The 15,210-nt window shown below is 40.5% G+C and overlaps 1 protein-coding gene across 1 annotated transcript in view; it reads left to right on the top strand.

The window, feature by feature from the left end:
- The window catches only part of VAPB (VAMP associated protein B and C), an 80,351-nt gene extending 71,088 nt beyond the window's left edge, over positions 1–9,263 (top strand). The window contains exons 4-6 of the mRNA XM_007525133.3: positions 898–978; positions 2,907–3,083; positions 7,777–9,263. Coding sequence (XP_007525195.1) covers positions 898–978; positions 2,907–3,083; positions 7,777–7,935 — 417 coding nt within the window. The 3' untranslated portion in view covers positions 7,936–9,263. The remainder of the gene's footprint in view (positions 1–897; positions 979–2,906; positions 3,084–7,776) is intronic.
- The last annotated feature ends 5,947 nt before the right edge of the window (positions 9,264–15,210 follow it).

Below are 15,210 nucleotides of genomic sequence, written 5' to 3'. Positions count from 1 at the left end.
TGGAGGGTTCAGACAGCTGCAGACAGCTTGCTAATTTATGTGGTCCATTGGTAGTTGGTAGCATGATTTGAAAACCACTTCCAGGTAGTATGTGCTTGTCCTCTCTAAGAAGGATGTTCCCTGTAAAAGTTTTACTTTTTATTTAGAACAGAGAGAAACAGAGGAAGGAGAGATAGAAAGGGAAGGGGAGGGTGGGGGTAGATTGCATAATGGCTATGCAAAGAGATTCTCATGCCTGAGGCTCCGAAGTCGCAGGTTAATCCCCTGTACCACCCACCATAAGCCATAGTTGAGCAGTCCTCTGGTTAAAAAAGTAAAGAAAAGAAAAGAGAAGAAATGAAAGAAAGGACTGAAAGAAAGGACAGAAAGAAAGGACAGAAAGGGAAGGGAGGAAGAGGCATCTGCAGCACTGCTCCACTACTTGTAAAAATTCTTCCCTGGAGGTGGGGACTAGGAGTTTAAACCTGGGCCCTTGCATGTGGTAATATGCTTACTCAGTCTGTATGCTACCACCTGCCCCCCACCCCACATTTTATTTTCTTAAGGAGAGTCAGTGTTATCCCAGCCATCCAGATGTAATTTAATTTAGCAAGTTCTTTGTTCAGTGGTGGTCTTCTGTGTTCCCTGCGCTTTCCATAGACTAGCCACAGGAGCAGTGATTGAGGAGCCAGGCAGCAAAACCAGTATTTGTGAGGTGTAGCGAATATTCAGAAAAGCTACTGTATTTAATCTTGTCACGTTAAAAATATTGAAATGTCAGCAGACTTTAGTTCTTTCTTTGATATACATCAGGGCTTTCTCATTAAGAGTATTTTTCTGAAATTGTCAGTTATAGAAGGAAAATTATTCTTTCACCAGCTTTATAATATCCTGATTATTAAATTTAAATTGTTTTAGTGGAAGGAGGCAAAACCAGAAGACCTTATGGATTCAAAACTTAGATGTGTGTTTGAATTGCCAGCAGAAAATGATAAACCAGTAAGTATGTTTATAGCTAACAGTAATTGAATGTTGCAAGCTGATACTTATTTGCATACCATCTCCTGCAAAACCAAGATTTAAGTTGGCAAATTATTTTCCTTCTTCTGATGTATGAAATAAAAAATAAGCTGAAGTCAACAAATAAGGAGACCGTCTTGAAATCAGCCTTTGAAAGGCTGGCAGAAAGACAACTAATTGAAACAAATTTTCCCTTTGCAAAGTGCAACCTGTTGGCTGTTGAATTGTCATAAATCCAAGGGGCTTTTTGACTTGGCAAAGTTATGGGTTGCTGTTTAATGAGGGAAAGACTAAACAGGGAATAATTTGCCGTTTATCATGGTGCTTGAAGGGCAGGTGGTAAGCTTAGATTCTGTTGTTTTACAAAGTGCTGCCTGTAGGTTCCCTGTCTGCTCTGCCAGTAGCTTCTGTCTACTTAAATCCACCTTCATCTTCAGCAAAACCTGCTTTTAGACTAGGATTTACCAACCTTAGCATTTTTTACAGTGGGGCTGGAGCATTCTGTGCTATAGGATATTTAGTACCCCTGAACTCTTTCTATTTTTGTGACTATATTTGTGACCACCAAAAATGTCTCCAGACATTGCCAAAATGTCCCCTGGGGGCAAAATTAGCCCTCCTCCCCTGAAGAATTGCCTCCTAAGCTATCTGAGAGGGTGACGGAAAGGAGTGACTTTGTCCAAGCTTTCTCTCTCTCTCCCTCTCCTTCCTTCTCTCTCTCTCTGACAACAAGGAATAAGCAAGCTTGTCATGGTCCTCAATGTAACCAGTTGGAGAGAAGACTGTCTGAAATGTTAATTTGTATCTCCCTTCAATGTAGTCAGAAAAGTTTAAATTGTATTAAAAACACAATTTAACACACACGCAGAATATTAAACTACCCTGGCTGTTAATAGCTAGAGCTGAGAAATAGAAATGTTCTTAAACATTCCATTAACATTATCTAAAATGATCTCCAGGAATGCTGTTGATTTGTGTCAGAATTGCTTAGCATTTTTTTCCTGCTCACTGACTGACACTATTATTCTATTTTTTTAGAATGGGTGGTGGTGTTTTTCTTTACTCTTACTGTACATCATGTCCTGGGAAGGCCAGTTGTGGAGGTTGAGACCTTTATTCCTGTCCAGCTCTGGGTGATGTATTAGCTTTGTAGAGTATGCCCTTGTCTTTCAGGGATTTACTCTGCTCATCTGGAAAAGGAAGGGTAGAGCTGAATGAACACTTCTCAGTTTCCGATATGGAACCCCTAGGGCAGTGAGCCCAGTTTTACTTTATTTTATTTTTTTTTAGTGCATTGGAGAAATTTCTGTGCTACCTCCTTCCCCCAGTCATCTCAATTGCAGGGTGGCGGGGGTTGGGGTTGGGTGGGTGTGAGTCTTAGCTAGCTTGGCAGCACGAGGGGTATGCAGCTTCCCCATACTGAAATATTGTAATCACCAAGACTTTCACCTTCACATCAGCTTGGAGGGTCTGAGTTCATGAAATAAATTGCCCTTTGTCTGATGTCCTCCCTGGCCTCACATCCAGCCAGTCCTGGGAACGTTCCGATCATCTTGGTGACAGTAATTTGTAGCTAATCGTTCCTGAGCTTGCACAATTACAGTATGCTAATTTTTGCATGGCAGGAATTGGATAGTGCAATATGCACAGCTCTTTTTCTCTTTCTGTGAAGTATTAGTCACAGCCGAACTTCATTATTTGCCCTTATCCATAATTTCTGGAACCCAGTTGCTTTAGATTATTAAGATACTAGATAAAGCGATCCATTTTAAAAATAAATGTGACATTTTATAGTGTGGATGCGACACTATCACGTGTAGTGTTTGCTAAGAACAACTTTACTTTGCATAAAAAAGTCCTTTATTACATAGTTGGTGACACTTGGGCTTTCATTTATTTCTGAACAGCATGATGTAGAAATAAATAAAATTATATCCACAACTGCATCAAAGACAGAAACACCAACAGTTTCTAAATCTCTGAGTTCATCTTTGGATGACAGTGAAGTTAAGAAGGTGCTGGAAGAATGTAAGAGACTGCAAGGCGAAGTGCAGCGGCTACGGGAGGAGAACAAGCAATTCAAGGTAACTATTTTGTTTTTCGATCATCTGCTGTGAATAAAGGCCTTTTCATTAGGATCTTAGATGAGAAGCTGATGAACCTCTGAATTTGTAAAGTTATTTTGCATTTGTACATTTCTCCTGGGGAGAAATTTTTTAAGTTTTCATCAGCTTCTTAAAAGGATCCTTGACAAGTCTCCCCTCACCCCATCCACCCCCCCCCCCCAGCAGCACAAAGAACCATCTTCTTAGAGCAAGTTTTTTTTTTTTTTACTGTTCAAACTCTAACTTAAAATGTTTTTATTCATTAATTCCCCAATAAAGAAATAAATTAAAAAATGTTTTTATTATTTTATTGGGTAGAAACAGAGAATTTGAGAGGGAAAGGGGAGATAGGATGCCTGCGGCACTGCTTTACCAGTTGTGAAGTTTCTCCCTTGCAGGTACAACTATTTAAACTCTTAGTCCTTGATTAAAAAGAAAAAAAAGCTTCTAAGCTTTCAATTTAGTATAAATTGAAAATAAATTCTGAAAATAAAAACAAGTAGCTGGTGAGCTTGATTTCTTTTTTAAAAAAATATTTATTCCCTTTTGTTGCCCTTGTTTTATTGTTGTAGTTATTATTGATGTGATGTCGATATTGTTGGATAGTACAGAGAGAAATGGAGAGGGGAGGGGAAGACAGAGAAGGGGAGAGAGAAAGATAGACACTTGCAGACCTGCTTCACTGCTTGTGAAGCGACTTCCCTGCAGGTGGGGAGCTGGGGGCTTGAACTGGGATCCTTGCGCCGGTCCTTGTGCCGTGTGCCACCTATGCTTAACCTGCTGCGCTACCGCCGATTCCCAGTGATCTTGATTTCATACTTTAAACCCTACTGTGTCCTCACTGGGTGAAAAGCTCTTTTAAGACGATACATGTGACCTGTACTCTTTTTTTTTTTTTTTAATAATCTCTTTTGTTGCCCTAGTTTTATTGTTGTAGTTATTATTATTGTTATTGATGTTGTTGTTGGATAGGACAGAGAGAAATGGAGAGAGGAGGGGAAGACAGAGAGGGGGAGAGAAAGACACCTGCAGACCTGCTTCACTACCTGTGAAGCAACTCCCCTGCAGGTGGGGAGCCGGGGGCTTGAACCGGAATCTTTACGCTGGTACTTGCGCTTTGCGCCATGTGCGCTTAACCCGCTGCGCTACCGCCCGACTCCCCCTGTACTCTTTTTTAATACATGTATAGTCCTGGTTGTTGAAGGTTCTAGACTAAATCTGGGCAGTAGTTAATAGCATCTCATCATGCTACTAACATGGTGATGGGACTGCAAATGGGAAGTTGCCACAGTAGATTTAGGTAGAGACTAAAGAAGGAGAAGCCTGAGTTTCTGGCTTGTGGAGTTGTTTACTTTTTATTTTTATTTATTTTATTTTTTAAACTTGTTTTTTTAAAAAATTTTTTTTATTATCTATTTATTGGATAGAGACAGCCAGAAATTAAGAGGGAACAGAGAGATAGAGGGGGAGAGAGACAGAGAGACACCTGCAGTCATGCTTGACCATTTGTGAAGCTTTCCCTCTGCAGGTGGGAACCAGGAGTTTGAACCTGGATCCTTGTGCACTGTAATATGTGCACTCAACTAGGTGCACTACCACCCGGCCCCCTTATTTTTATTTTTTTACCAGAGCACTGCCCTGGCTTGTGGTGGTGGTGGTGGATTAAGCCCGAGGCTCTGCAACCTCAGGCAAGGAAGACTTTTTGCATAACCATTATGCTATCTCCCCAGCTCTTGTGGATCTTTTAAAAATTATTTTTAAAAGATTTACTCGGGGGCCAGGTGGTGGCTCACCTGGCTGAGCGCACATGCTACAGTGCACAAGGGCCCAGGTTCGAGCCCCTAGTCCCCACCTGCAGGGGGAAAGCTTCACGAGTGGTGAAGCAGGGCTGCAGGGATCTCTCTCTCCCTTTCTACCTTACCTCCTCCTCTTAATTTCTGGCTGTCTCTATCCAATAAATAAATAAAGATAATTGAAAAAAAAAAAGATTTACTCATTTATTTACAAGGGGTGGAGGGTGGCCAGTGCAACACTCTGGCACATACGGTGCTGGACTTGAACTTGGGACTTCATTCCACTTGCTGGGCCTGGGCCATTGACTTTTGGATCTTAGCAAGGCAATGAACATTGGCATTGGAGGATGAGGGGCTAAGGGATAGGAACAAATGGAGGCAGGGTGCACCTCTTTTGGCTTTGGAAGCCTATGTAGTGTTGTGGATATGATTAGTCAAACTTGAATAAACTCTCAATCTGTTCTAGTCAGCATCTCATATACCTTCCTTTGCAAAACACTTCTAGGTATTTTAAGAGTGTGTCTGTTTCAGGCATGGAATTGAAGAGAACGTTTTTAAACATCAGACCATAGAAACTTTTGTTGTATTGCAGTTTAAATTTTGAGACTGATCTATTCATCTTGATCATGCCACCCAACCATGTAATAGGTTTTCACTCTTTAACCACCATAGCACCAAGTACACATAATAAATTCATTTCAGTTGACTTTTCCTTCTCTTTTATTCTGACAGTGTAGTAGATAAAGGAGGACTTACTGTGTTTGGTAAATGGCATCTTCTTTTTTTTGAAGTAATCTTGATTTGCTTCTTTCAGTAACTTATTTTTGGTACAGAGTAAATTATGAAGCTGACACTACTTTTTGGCTAAAAAATCTAAGATATGCCTAAAGCTTCTTGAGTGTATTTCTGTTCAGAAGCAAGAGTTCTGTGTCATTTAAAGTGATAAATAGGTAGAAATAGCTTCTATATAAACCCAATAAAATAAATGCTGCATTCTGCTGTGCCCATTTTTTTAAAGTTAATCAAATAACACCAGTCATTTATCACTGTACAGGGATATTGGCTATGCCCCATGAGCAGCATATCTTTAAAATATTATCAGACCAATCTTGACATTAGAAGATTATTTTTCCTGCCAAACACTGATTTCTTGTTTTGTTTTCTTCAGTCTCTCATTTGATCAACCAATTCCTTAGGCCCTACCATGTACCTGGCACTATATATACAAACATCAGCAACCCCTGCCTTTAAGGAACTCCCTGTTGAGGGTATGTGTGGGGAGGGCATTCACACAGATACTGACCACAAGGGTATTGAGTGGTTCCACAGAGATGACACAAGTGTCATGTGGCATCTGCTTCCTGGACTTGATGATATTGTCCCTAGGCTCTATGAGACTGAATTGAAGGAAAAGGAGAACTTAAAAAGGGTAGTTGATATGTAAGGTTGGGGATAAGTAGATGGAATCATTGAGGTCAGATGGTGGCACACCTAGTTAAGTGCACATATTACAGTGTGCAAGAACTCAGGTTCAAGACCCTGGTCCCTACCTGCAGGGGGAAAGCCTCACAAGTGGTCTATCTTCCCCTTTGTCTCCCCTTCCCTTCTCAATTTTTCTTTGTCTCTATCCAGTAATAAATAAAATTATTTAAAACCATAAATACAATAAAGCACAGGTGGTGCAAAGTGCAAGGACTGGTAGGGATCCCGGTTTGAGCCCCTGGCTCCCCACCTGCAAGGCAGTCGCTTCACAAGTGGTGAAGCAGGTCTGCAGGTATCTGTCTTTCTCTCCTCCCCTCTATCTTCCCCATCTCTCTCCATTTCTCTCTGTCTTATCCAACAGTGACATCAATAACAGTAATTAAAACAATAAAACAACAAGGACAACAAAAAGGGAATAAATAAATAAATATTAAAAATATTAAAAGAACATAAATACAATAAAGAGAGCATTAAAAAAAAGTAGATGGCATCATTACCTAGAAATCTGAGCTGCAAGATATTTATGGATCAGAATAGAAAGACTTTGGTACATGCCCTATTCAGGAATATGTAACTGGCCTTGGGCCAGTAGAAGAAGAAAACTTCTCTCTCCCTTCCACATCTATGTATTTGAGAAAAAAATTTGTGGTCAAGTATCTGTATATATGAAAAAGAATGCTGCTCCCGGGTAGGGGTAGATAGAATAATGGTTATGCAAACAGACTGTCATGCCTGAGGCTTCAAAGTCCCAGGTTCAATCCCCTGCACCACCATAAACCAGAAAAAAAAAAAAAGAATGCTGCTCCACTGGTGGGAAGATGCATTAAGCAGAAAATGTTGAGAGATGTGTCACATTTTAGTTTAGTTGCATTTTATATCCCGCATATCATGTTTGTGATCAGCAGCCTACATGCAGTTTACCAAATACCAGCTATGTAGAAAGCTCTGCATTTGAAGGCTTCGGGAGTAACCCCCACCCCCTTTGTAGTTTGATGTGATTTTTATATTCATGCCTTGGAGAATGCCTGTCATTTAAAAAAAAAGCAACAACTTTGTAAAGGAAAGCTGTAGTCTGTTCAGCATAGAGGAGTTGAAATTGAATGTGAGAGCTGAGCAGGCAGAGGGGTTGGGATTAGGTAGAGCTAGAAAGGCAAGTGGGACCCAGTGCCTTCACTTCTGTGGGTGGTATAAAAAGGTCAATCCCTACAGTAGCTTTTTTTAATGGCCTCAAGCTAGATTCTTTTCTGTAGGCTTTTGTTTCTTACTTGCAAAATGAAGAGATTGGACCACAATCATGTCCTAGATCAGGGCTTAAAAGCCCACCCTGCTAAATTCAATAGTTGATACTTGCTTCTGATGCCTTGGGTTGTCTTTGAAATGTGCATTTGTTCTCATAGGAAGAAGATGGACTTCGGATGAGGAAGACAGTGCATAGCAACAGCCCTGTTCCTGCATTAGCCATGTCTGGCAAGGAAGAAGGCCTCAGCACCCGGTTACTTGCACTGGTGGTTTTGTTCTTTATCATTGGTGTAATCATAGGGAAGATTGCTTTGTAGAGGTAGCATGCAAGTGATGGTCAATTGGATTGATTGGATCAGCCATATCAAGGAAGTTAAATTTATCATAACCATGTGTAAAAAGAAATTAATGTATGATGACATCTCACAGGTCTTGCCTTTAAATTACCCCCTCCTGCACACACGCGAGTGTGCGCACAGACGCCCACACGCGCGCGCGCGCGTGCACACACACACACACACACACACACACACAAATATATTAACAACCTTTTAGAAAGTTAAAAATGTATAGTAAGTGATTGGGGCAAAAGAGTGATCTTTATTAATGACAAGGGAAATCATGATGAAATGATAATGGCATGTTGTAAATGTCATTTTAAACATTTGTAGTCTTGGTACATGTTGTTGGATTACCTCTCCTAAATAAGACACTCTTCCTTGCCTGTTGGTGCTGGCCCTGGGGGAGCAGGAGCCTAGTGTGGTGGGGAGAGAGTCACCTCACACAGTAACCCCCACGCTGCTCACTCACTCCCCAGGCTGCTGCTTCTTGTTCTGTCTAAGCCATTAGTTTCTTGGGACTAGGGAACAGTCAGAAACCAAAAAGCATTGTGCTGTGGCAGCACCAGATGTGCTCATCAGGCATGAGAGGCCTGTGTTGACTGATTGACCCAACACTTTGGAAATAAAAGTCAGTGCTTTGTTCTCTTAAAGGGACCAAGCTAAATTACTATCAGCTCATATTGTGATATCGAACTGCTGTTCAGAAATGTTTAATGCATATTTAACTTATTTCATCTCATGTTTTCTTATTGTCACAAGATTGTAAACAATATTGTGGCCTAAAAACCCCCAAACAACCTGTGCTATCCTAAAATTGCTGGTAAAACTAGCATTGCTGCTGGAGGACTTGGGCAGTGTGACTTACCTGGCTCTGGAATGAGAGTTGCCAAGGGGTGTTTTTCTATGTAAAGAATTAACTGTCACGGAGGGGAGATTTCTTAATAGTGACTGTTGACTTTATATTACCCTTTATTGGAGAAGAGTGGCTCATTTTCCATGTCATTCCTTCATGGAACCTCAGCTACCATTCACTTCCAGCACACACGCCCCAAGTCTGTTCTGACCTTTCCCTTGGAGCCCTGGCTTGGGACCAGAGCAAGTGAATCAGGTAGCAGAGTGATTAGAAGAATGGGAACCAGCAGGGTGGAAGTGGGGAGGGGTGTGAGAGACTCTTCAAGTAATCCATCAAGAAGTAACTAAGAGTTTGACTGTGAATTAATGTTATGCCATAAAACACCAATCTAATTGTTTGACTATGTAGCATCTTAAAGAGAAAAATTAAAATAAAGCCCCCCCAATGAAGACTTCTTTTGTCATTTTGTCACATTTGCTATGGGGGGGGAGGGTTGTTGCTTTATCATCGTCATTATCGTGTCATCAGAAAATTGATTAAAATATGAGCCATATAATTGACAAATACATGTACTTAATGATTTGACTGCATATCTATGCTTTTTTTTTTTATTGGCTTCAACTGAGAGTACAAAAATAGAACTGCTGAAAAATTTTAAGCAACTGATTACCTCTGCCCTCCCATTTCTTTTCCTTTCAATAAAAAGAAATCTCTCAACTGGACTCAAAGAACCATGTAGAAAAGACTAGTAAAAGGTATGCTCAGTGTAGCTGCAGCATGCTGGTGGGTTTCAAAGACAAATTCATCTAAAAGTAAACAGTCCTTAAGCCCTACATCTGAGTCATATCAGTTCATCTTGAGACTGGCTAGAGTCGTGTGAGCATACATTCTGGTTCTGCTACCTGGTCAGTGACATAAGGACTAGAGGTGGGGATGCATGTTGAAATCTCTGGCAGGTCTAGTTAGTAACTTCTACCTTCATAAAAAAAGTTTACCATAAATCCCGAGTACTCAGAATTGTTGATCTGTCTTAGTCCTCAACCATACATACACCAGTTATTCAAATTGCATTAAACATACCAATGTAGAATAAATTAGTTTCTAGTGTCTCTTCCATGTAGATTCATATGCTTATGAAAGGGAATACAAAAAAACTTAAGGTCTGACTGACTTTTTTTTTTTTTTTGTAAGTGGGCTAAAGCTTGTCTTAGTGTAGGAACCACAGAAAATTCATCTTTATAGATTGATAGTTTATGGTTTGAGAGAAGAGGAGGTGGAACAGGCCCAAACAGTGCCAGGGGTGCAGTGTAGTCCCATATCTCTAGAACATGGCCTGCAAACTTTTTCTTAGAGGATATGACCGTGTGCTCTAATAAAGCTTTATTCACAAAATCAGTTGCTGGAATTGACACACAAGACTATGTTTCTGGTGCCTCTGTTAGTGTCTAAGTTCTTTGAAAAGTGTCCAGGAAATCTACCCTGTGTTCTATCTGTGAAAGTGATTTTGTGTTTTGCGTACATCTAGATAGAGATACTCAGTTTCTTAGGGGATGTGGGCACTTTTGCTGAAAAGAAAGATTTAAAATCAAAACCGTCTCTTTCAATAGAGACAAACCTAATTATCTTTAAAAAACAAAAACAAAAAAACCCTCTTCACCATATCAGGGTTAGGGCTGGGTGAACAAACACATGTTGGCTTGTCGGGATTAGTATGGGGAAGAGAGAAACTCCCCAGGAGTACTCTGTCACTGAAGGAAGCTTAGGTTCTGGTAGTATCTCTCTGTCTATCTGGGGAAAAAAAAAAATTGGCCTGGAGTAGTGAGGCCCCAGAGACAATAAGAAAATAAAATAAAAAAAGAAACTCCTCAGGGGAAGAGGAGGAGGGCAGAGACAAGAAGGTTGGTTATTAGAAGTCATCTGGTCAGTGAAAAATGTGTCAAGAGAAGGGAATTGTGTATGCAAATACTGCTAAGGTGCAGTGACTGTTTAAGAACCGTAAGCACTCAACATCTTGCTTGTGGAGAAGTATGCACACTTTGGGTATTATATTTATTATTATTTTTTTAATGAGAGAAGGAAGGATGAGACTGAGGTAAAGAATAGTCCTAACGTGATCTTTTCTGTCTTAAGAGGATCAGAATCAAATAATGGGAAGAAACTGGTGAGAGCACCTGCTAGGAGATGTGCCTGGGCAGGCAGAAGCACCCTGGCGCTTGCTGCTGTGGTTACTGGCTTCGCAACACCATTGAGAGATGGTGTTCTTGTTTTAGAAATACTGGCCTCCAAGCTTGCAGATACACAAGAGATGTAAGCAGTAAGAGTTCTGTAAAGCTGTATTGATTGAGGTTTTAAATTGATAATTTAAGCTCCTTCACAACACAAAATACCTCTTAAAGACAGCAGGCTGTATTATTTGTAGGTGTGAGGAACTGACTTTAATTTCTCTCTCCCCCTAGTTTGCATGTTTCTCTCTCTGGTCTTCTAAACTGCTGGCACCAGCAGTAATAAATACTGATGAAATCAAAATTGATTTTTACCAGTGGACAGTTTATGCCTAGAGAGACGGCTTATACCTACATAACACAGAAGGGGGAAAAATGAAGAACCTCCAGTGATCCGTGAAAACCTAAACGCTTTCAAACAAATCCTAGGAACAGAATTGCTATCAAAAGATATCAATGCAGGACTTGCAGGCTGTGTTGAGTCAGATAGAACTGAATACAGTGATGGCTCAGAGCTAAATAGCCTTTCAAGTTAATTTGAAAACAAGGTGTGTGTGTTTGTGTGTGTGTGTGTGTGTGTGTGTGTGTGTGTCTGTCTGTCTGTCTGTCTTGCATATGTACCATATGTAAGTGGCTTAACATTTTTCAGATAGTGCCTGTATTTTTTGAACACACAAAGCTTTATATTTGCAAACTCAGAATCCATGCCAAAATACAATGCCACTTGTTATTTTTGGTTTCCTCTCTCAAGAACTGGCCCATTTACAAGTTTTGGGTTATGATTTGTGAAAATTTGACTTGAAGGGAAAATAACATCGTAAGTCAATGAAAATTTATAATGGGGAAAAGAAAAGCAATGAGATTTTAGTTTCAAAGTCACCTACCTGTTCTGATCCTATTCAAGGACACTTGAATAATATTTAACCATCACCCTTCAGGTGAAGAGGTCACTGCCTCCCCCTGCTGGCAGTGGCAGTTCACTAAAGGGTATCTGCTGTAGGCATTTGGAGAGGCTGATGTAGCCCCCTTTCTGTTGAGCCTTTCTCAACAGAAGGCAATGTCATAAAGCTATGAAACTGATGGAAAGTTCACACACTGAGGTGCACTATCTCAGTTAAGCCTGGTCCACTTTAGCTGTTGCTGAACGTGAATGTTTTTAAAGATCAGCAGAAAGTATTTAGAAAGTCCCCCTGAAGAGTATATAGATAACTCGAGTTCACAGAGCACAGATCTGGTAAGGCTGAGGTTGTTCTTCCGTAGGTGAAAGGCAGTCTGGAGGCCACACGTGCACCCATGTAAGGTGGATCCCCTTAGGTTTTTTTCCCCTGATTAGAGGTGTTTTTCTCTCCTCTTGTCTTTTCTCTTCCCCTTGTCTTTCGCCTTTTCTTTTCCCTCCTCCCTTTCTCCTTTCCCTCTCTTATGTGACCCTCCCCTCCCTTCCCTTCTCCTTCCCTCCCTTCCTCTTCTGCCCCCCCCCATACTTCCATAGATAAAATTGCCCTGACAGTACTCTTAACAAAGTTGCTGTTAAGACACTTTCCCTCCCTTGTGCATAGCATTGCCAACACATTCACTTGTTGAACTTAATCCTCACAACAGCTCTGACAGAGGCTATGAGGACTCTGTTTTGCACATGAGGAAATGAAGTCTCCAGGGGTTTAAATTGGGTGACTTCTTAGAACCTCTTGCTTGGAACTAAATCAGCCTCTGAGAAGGCTTGCTGTGAGGGCACAAATCTAACTAGCACACTGTTTCATCCGCAGAAATCACTCAAAGAAATAGTGTGGAAGGCGGTGGGGAATGAACTCTGACTGATCTCAGCTTCTCAGACCATTTGGACCCCTTTTATGTTTTTTGCCTGTGTACCATGTGCAATTATTGTAAAGACAAAATAGGTGGAATCAGATCTCAAACTAAATACTCTCCAGACAGTGGAGAAATGTGCAGTTTCCATTTCCTCACTGCCTGATGCTCCTGGGGAAAATATCTGGGGGCTTTAGAAGGAAAATTACCACTGTCTCAGTGAGGTGATGATGAGAGCACTTGCTGTGGAGGCTTTACATAACTTGTAAATTAAATGTGAAGCAAGGGCAATTCATTAAAACTGGTATCACAGAAGTGGCCTGCCGAGGTTTGCAAGCAGCAGAGTTGCTGGTCTCAGACCTGTCCCTGAATTAGTGCCACACTTCTCCAGGAACTCATCGAAGGGAGCAAGTAATAGAAGACCCTGATAAGGAAGGAGCAGCCGTGAGAGGCAAGCTTGGGAGGATGTGAAAATGGATCTCCATCGAGAATCCCAGCCCTCTCCTCCTGCATCTGAATCCCATCAGCTGCATACTTAGCACACAGGCTTAGCCACCATGAAGCCTGGGCATGACACACCAAGGGACCTGGACCTCCCTCTTTGTCTCTGGCACTGGGGGAAAAAACAAAGTGGGACTATTTTCATTATAGAGGAATTTTGAAAGAAAAGACACAAACGCCCACAAGCAATTGTGTCTTAACAGTTAAAAGTGAAACCAGTGGAGGTGGATGAGAGGTTGTCTCAATATAATGACTTCAGCTTTTTCTTTTCTTAACAGAATTAATTCATTAGAAAATGTATGCATCACATTTGTAGAAAAGGAAGAAAAAGCCAGCAACAAAGACAGAGCTGTTATCTAACTCACTATAAATATTTGCAATTATGATACCTTGGAATGCTGCCATGATATGGATTGCTTTGATTAAAAGATGTCAGTTGAATAAAACAGTACTATGGGATAATAGTCTTCTGCTGCTAGATAAATGCTAATGCATATTTTTAAACCAGGAAACATTGATCCTGTGACAATGCCCTATTACAATTACTTTATTATACCGCAGAGCGGATGTATATTTAACCATTTGGCTAATGGATGTGGGTGCAGGACTCTGCTCTCTTAGTGGTTTGCTCACTTCCATTCTGAGGAGCTCAGTTCTGGCTGCAGTCAGAGCTGCTGCAGTCAGAGCTGCTGCTGAGATAGCTCCCTCCCATACATTCTCCTGGCTGAGGCAAAACAGGTTCCCTTCTACATTTGGTCTCAAGTGAACACCAACTTGGGGAGACAGATCAGTTCTCAGCACGCTTTCATTGAGGCTTAGTGCTAACAAGAATGCATAGTTTTGGGTGGTTTAAGATGATAAATTATTGTGCATGCTTCTCACATTAACTCCACAGCTTTCCGTGTTAATACAAAAAGGTCTGGTTCTTTTTATTAAGTGGCTGCCTGCATTCCCTTCTTTCTTTTGTATTTTAGAGGTATACTAAATTCAGCTGCTATCCTCTAGTGCAGCATTCATTTAAAAAAAAATTTTCCCCCTTTTAGCTATTTTCTTGACTCAGAATTTATTGTCTGTTAATACTGAGACTGTGTGTGTAAGCACTACCTGCTTTTCATCATTCTCTCACTCATCAGTTTTTTTCCTCCTATATGTTAGATATTATCAGTATATGAGATACTCAGAAATTCATCAGTGGGAGTGATTTTGTTTTTATGTTTTTCATTTGTAAGAAGCCTCAGTAAGGCAGTGGTTCACGTTTCTATGGAGAGAGAAAAATGCAAAATGCATTTGATTCTCATTCCTATTGCTAGCTTTTTCTTTTTTAAAGACAGTTTATAAGCTGCTGCCAATTGGAACTTCCTGTAAAAAACCCAAATGATCTATTTAAATGCTCCCTCACCTCTCTCCTTCTTAAGAGATAGTTTTAGTAATGCATGCTTTTCTACCCTGCTTTATAAATTTCTCTACTATCTTGCAAAAGGGTGTCTGCAGTTTGTGACGTGTGTATTTATTATGACTTCAGTCTGTTAACATTTTGGGAATTGAATAGTTTAAAAGATGTCTTACAATGCTTTAGTTTCATAATTTTTCTTTTATGTCTTTTCAGTTGTATTTCCTGTTTTGACATGGAAATCATTTAAAAAGTTGGTACAGGAAAAGACTCTTTACCACTGTACATTTTGGTTACCTGATATGTAATAAATTCATGGTTTTATGGTTGACTTTATGTTTCCCGGAGGGAAGGAGATGTATTTCTGCAGTGTCCAGATCGAAAGAGTCATTCACAGCATGTTCTCACATGTTCCCTATCAACTTGATGAAACCTGCCCTGCTAAGGCATAAACTTTTGTACTAGCTGTCTCCGTATTATGT

This window comes from Erinaceus europaeus, chromosome 1, assembly GCF_950295315.1.
Source record: "Erinaceus europaeus chromosome 1, mEriEur2.1, whole genome shotgun sequence".
NCBI classification, from domain to species: Eukaryota; Metazoa; Chordata; class Mammalia; order Eulipotyphla; family Erinaceidae; genus Erinaceus; species Erinaceus europaeus.
This window is presented reverse-complemented; position numbering and strand designations above follow the sequence as displayed.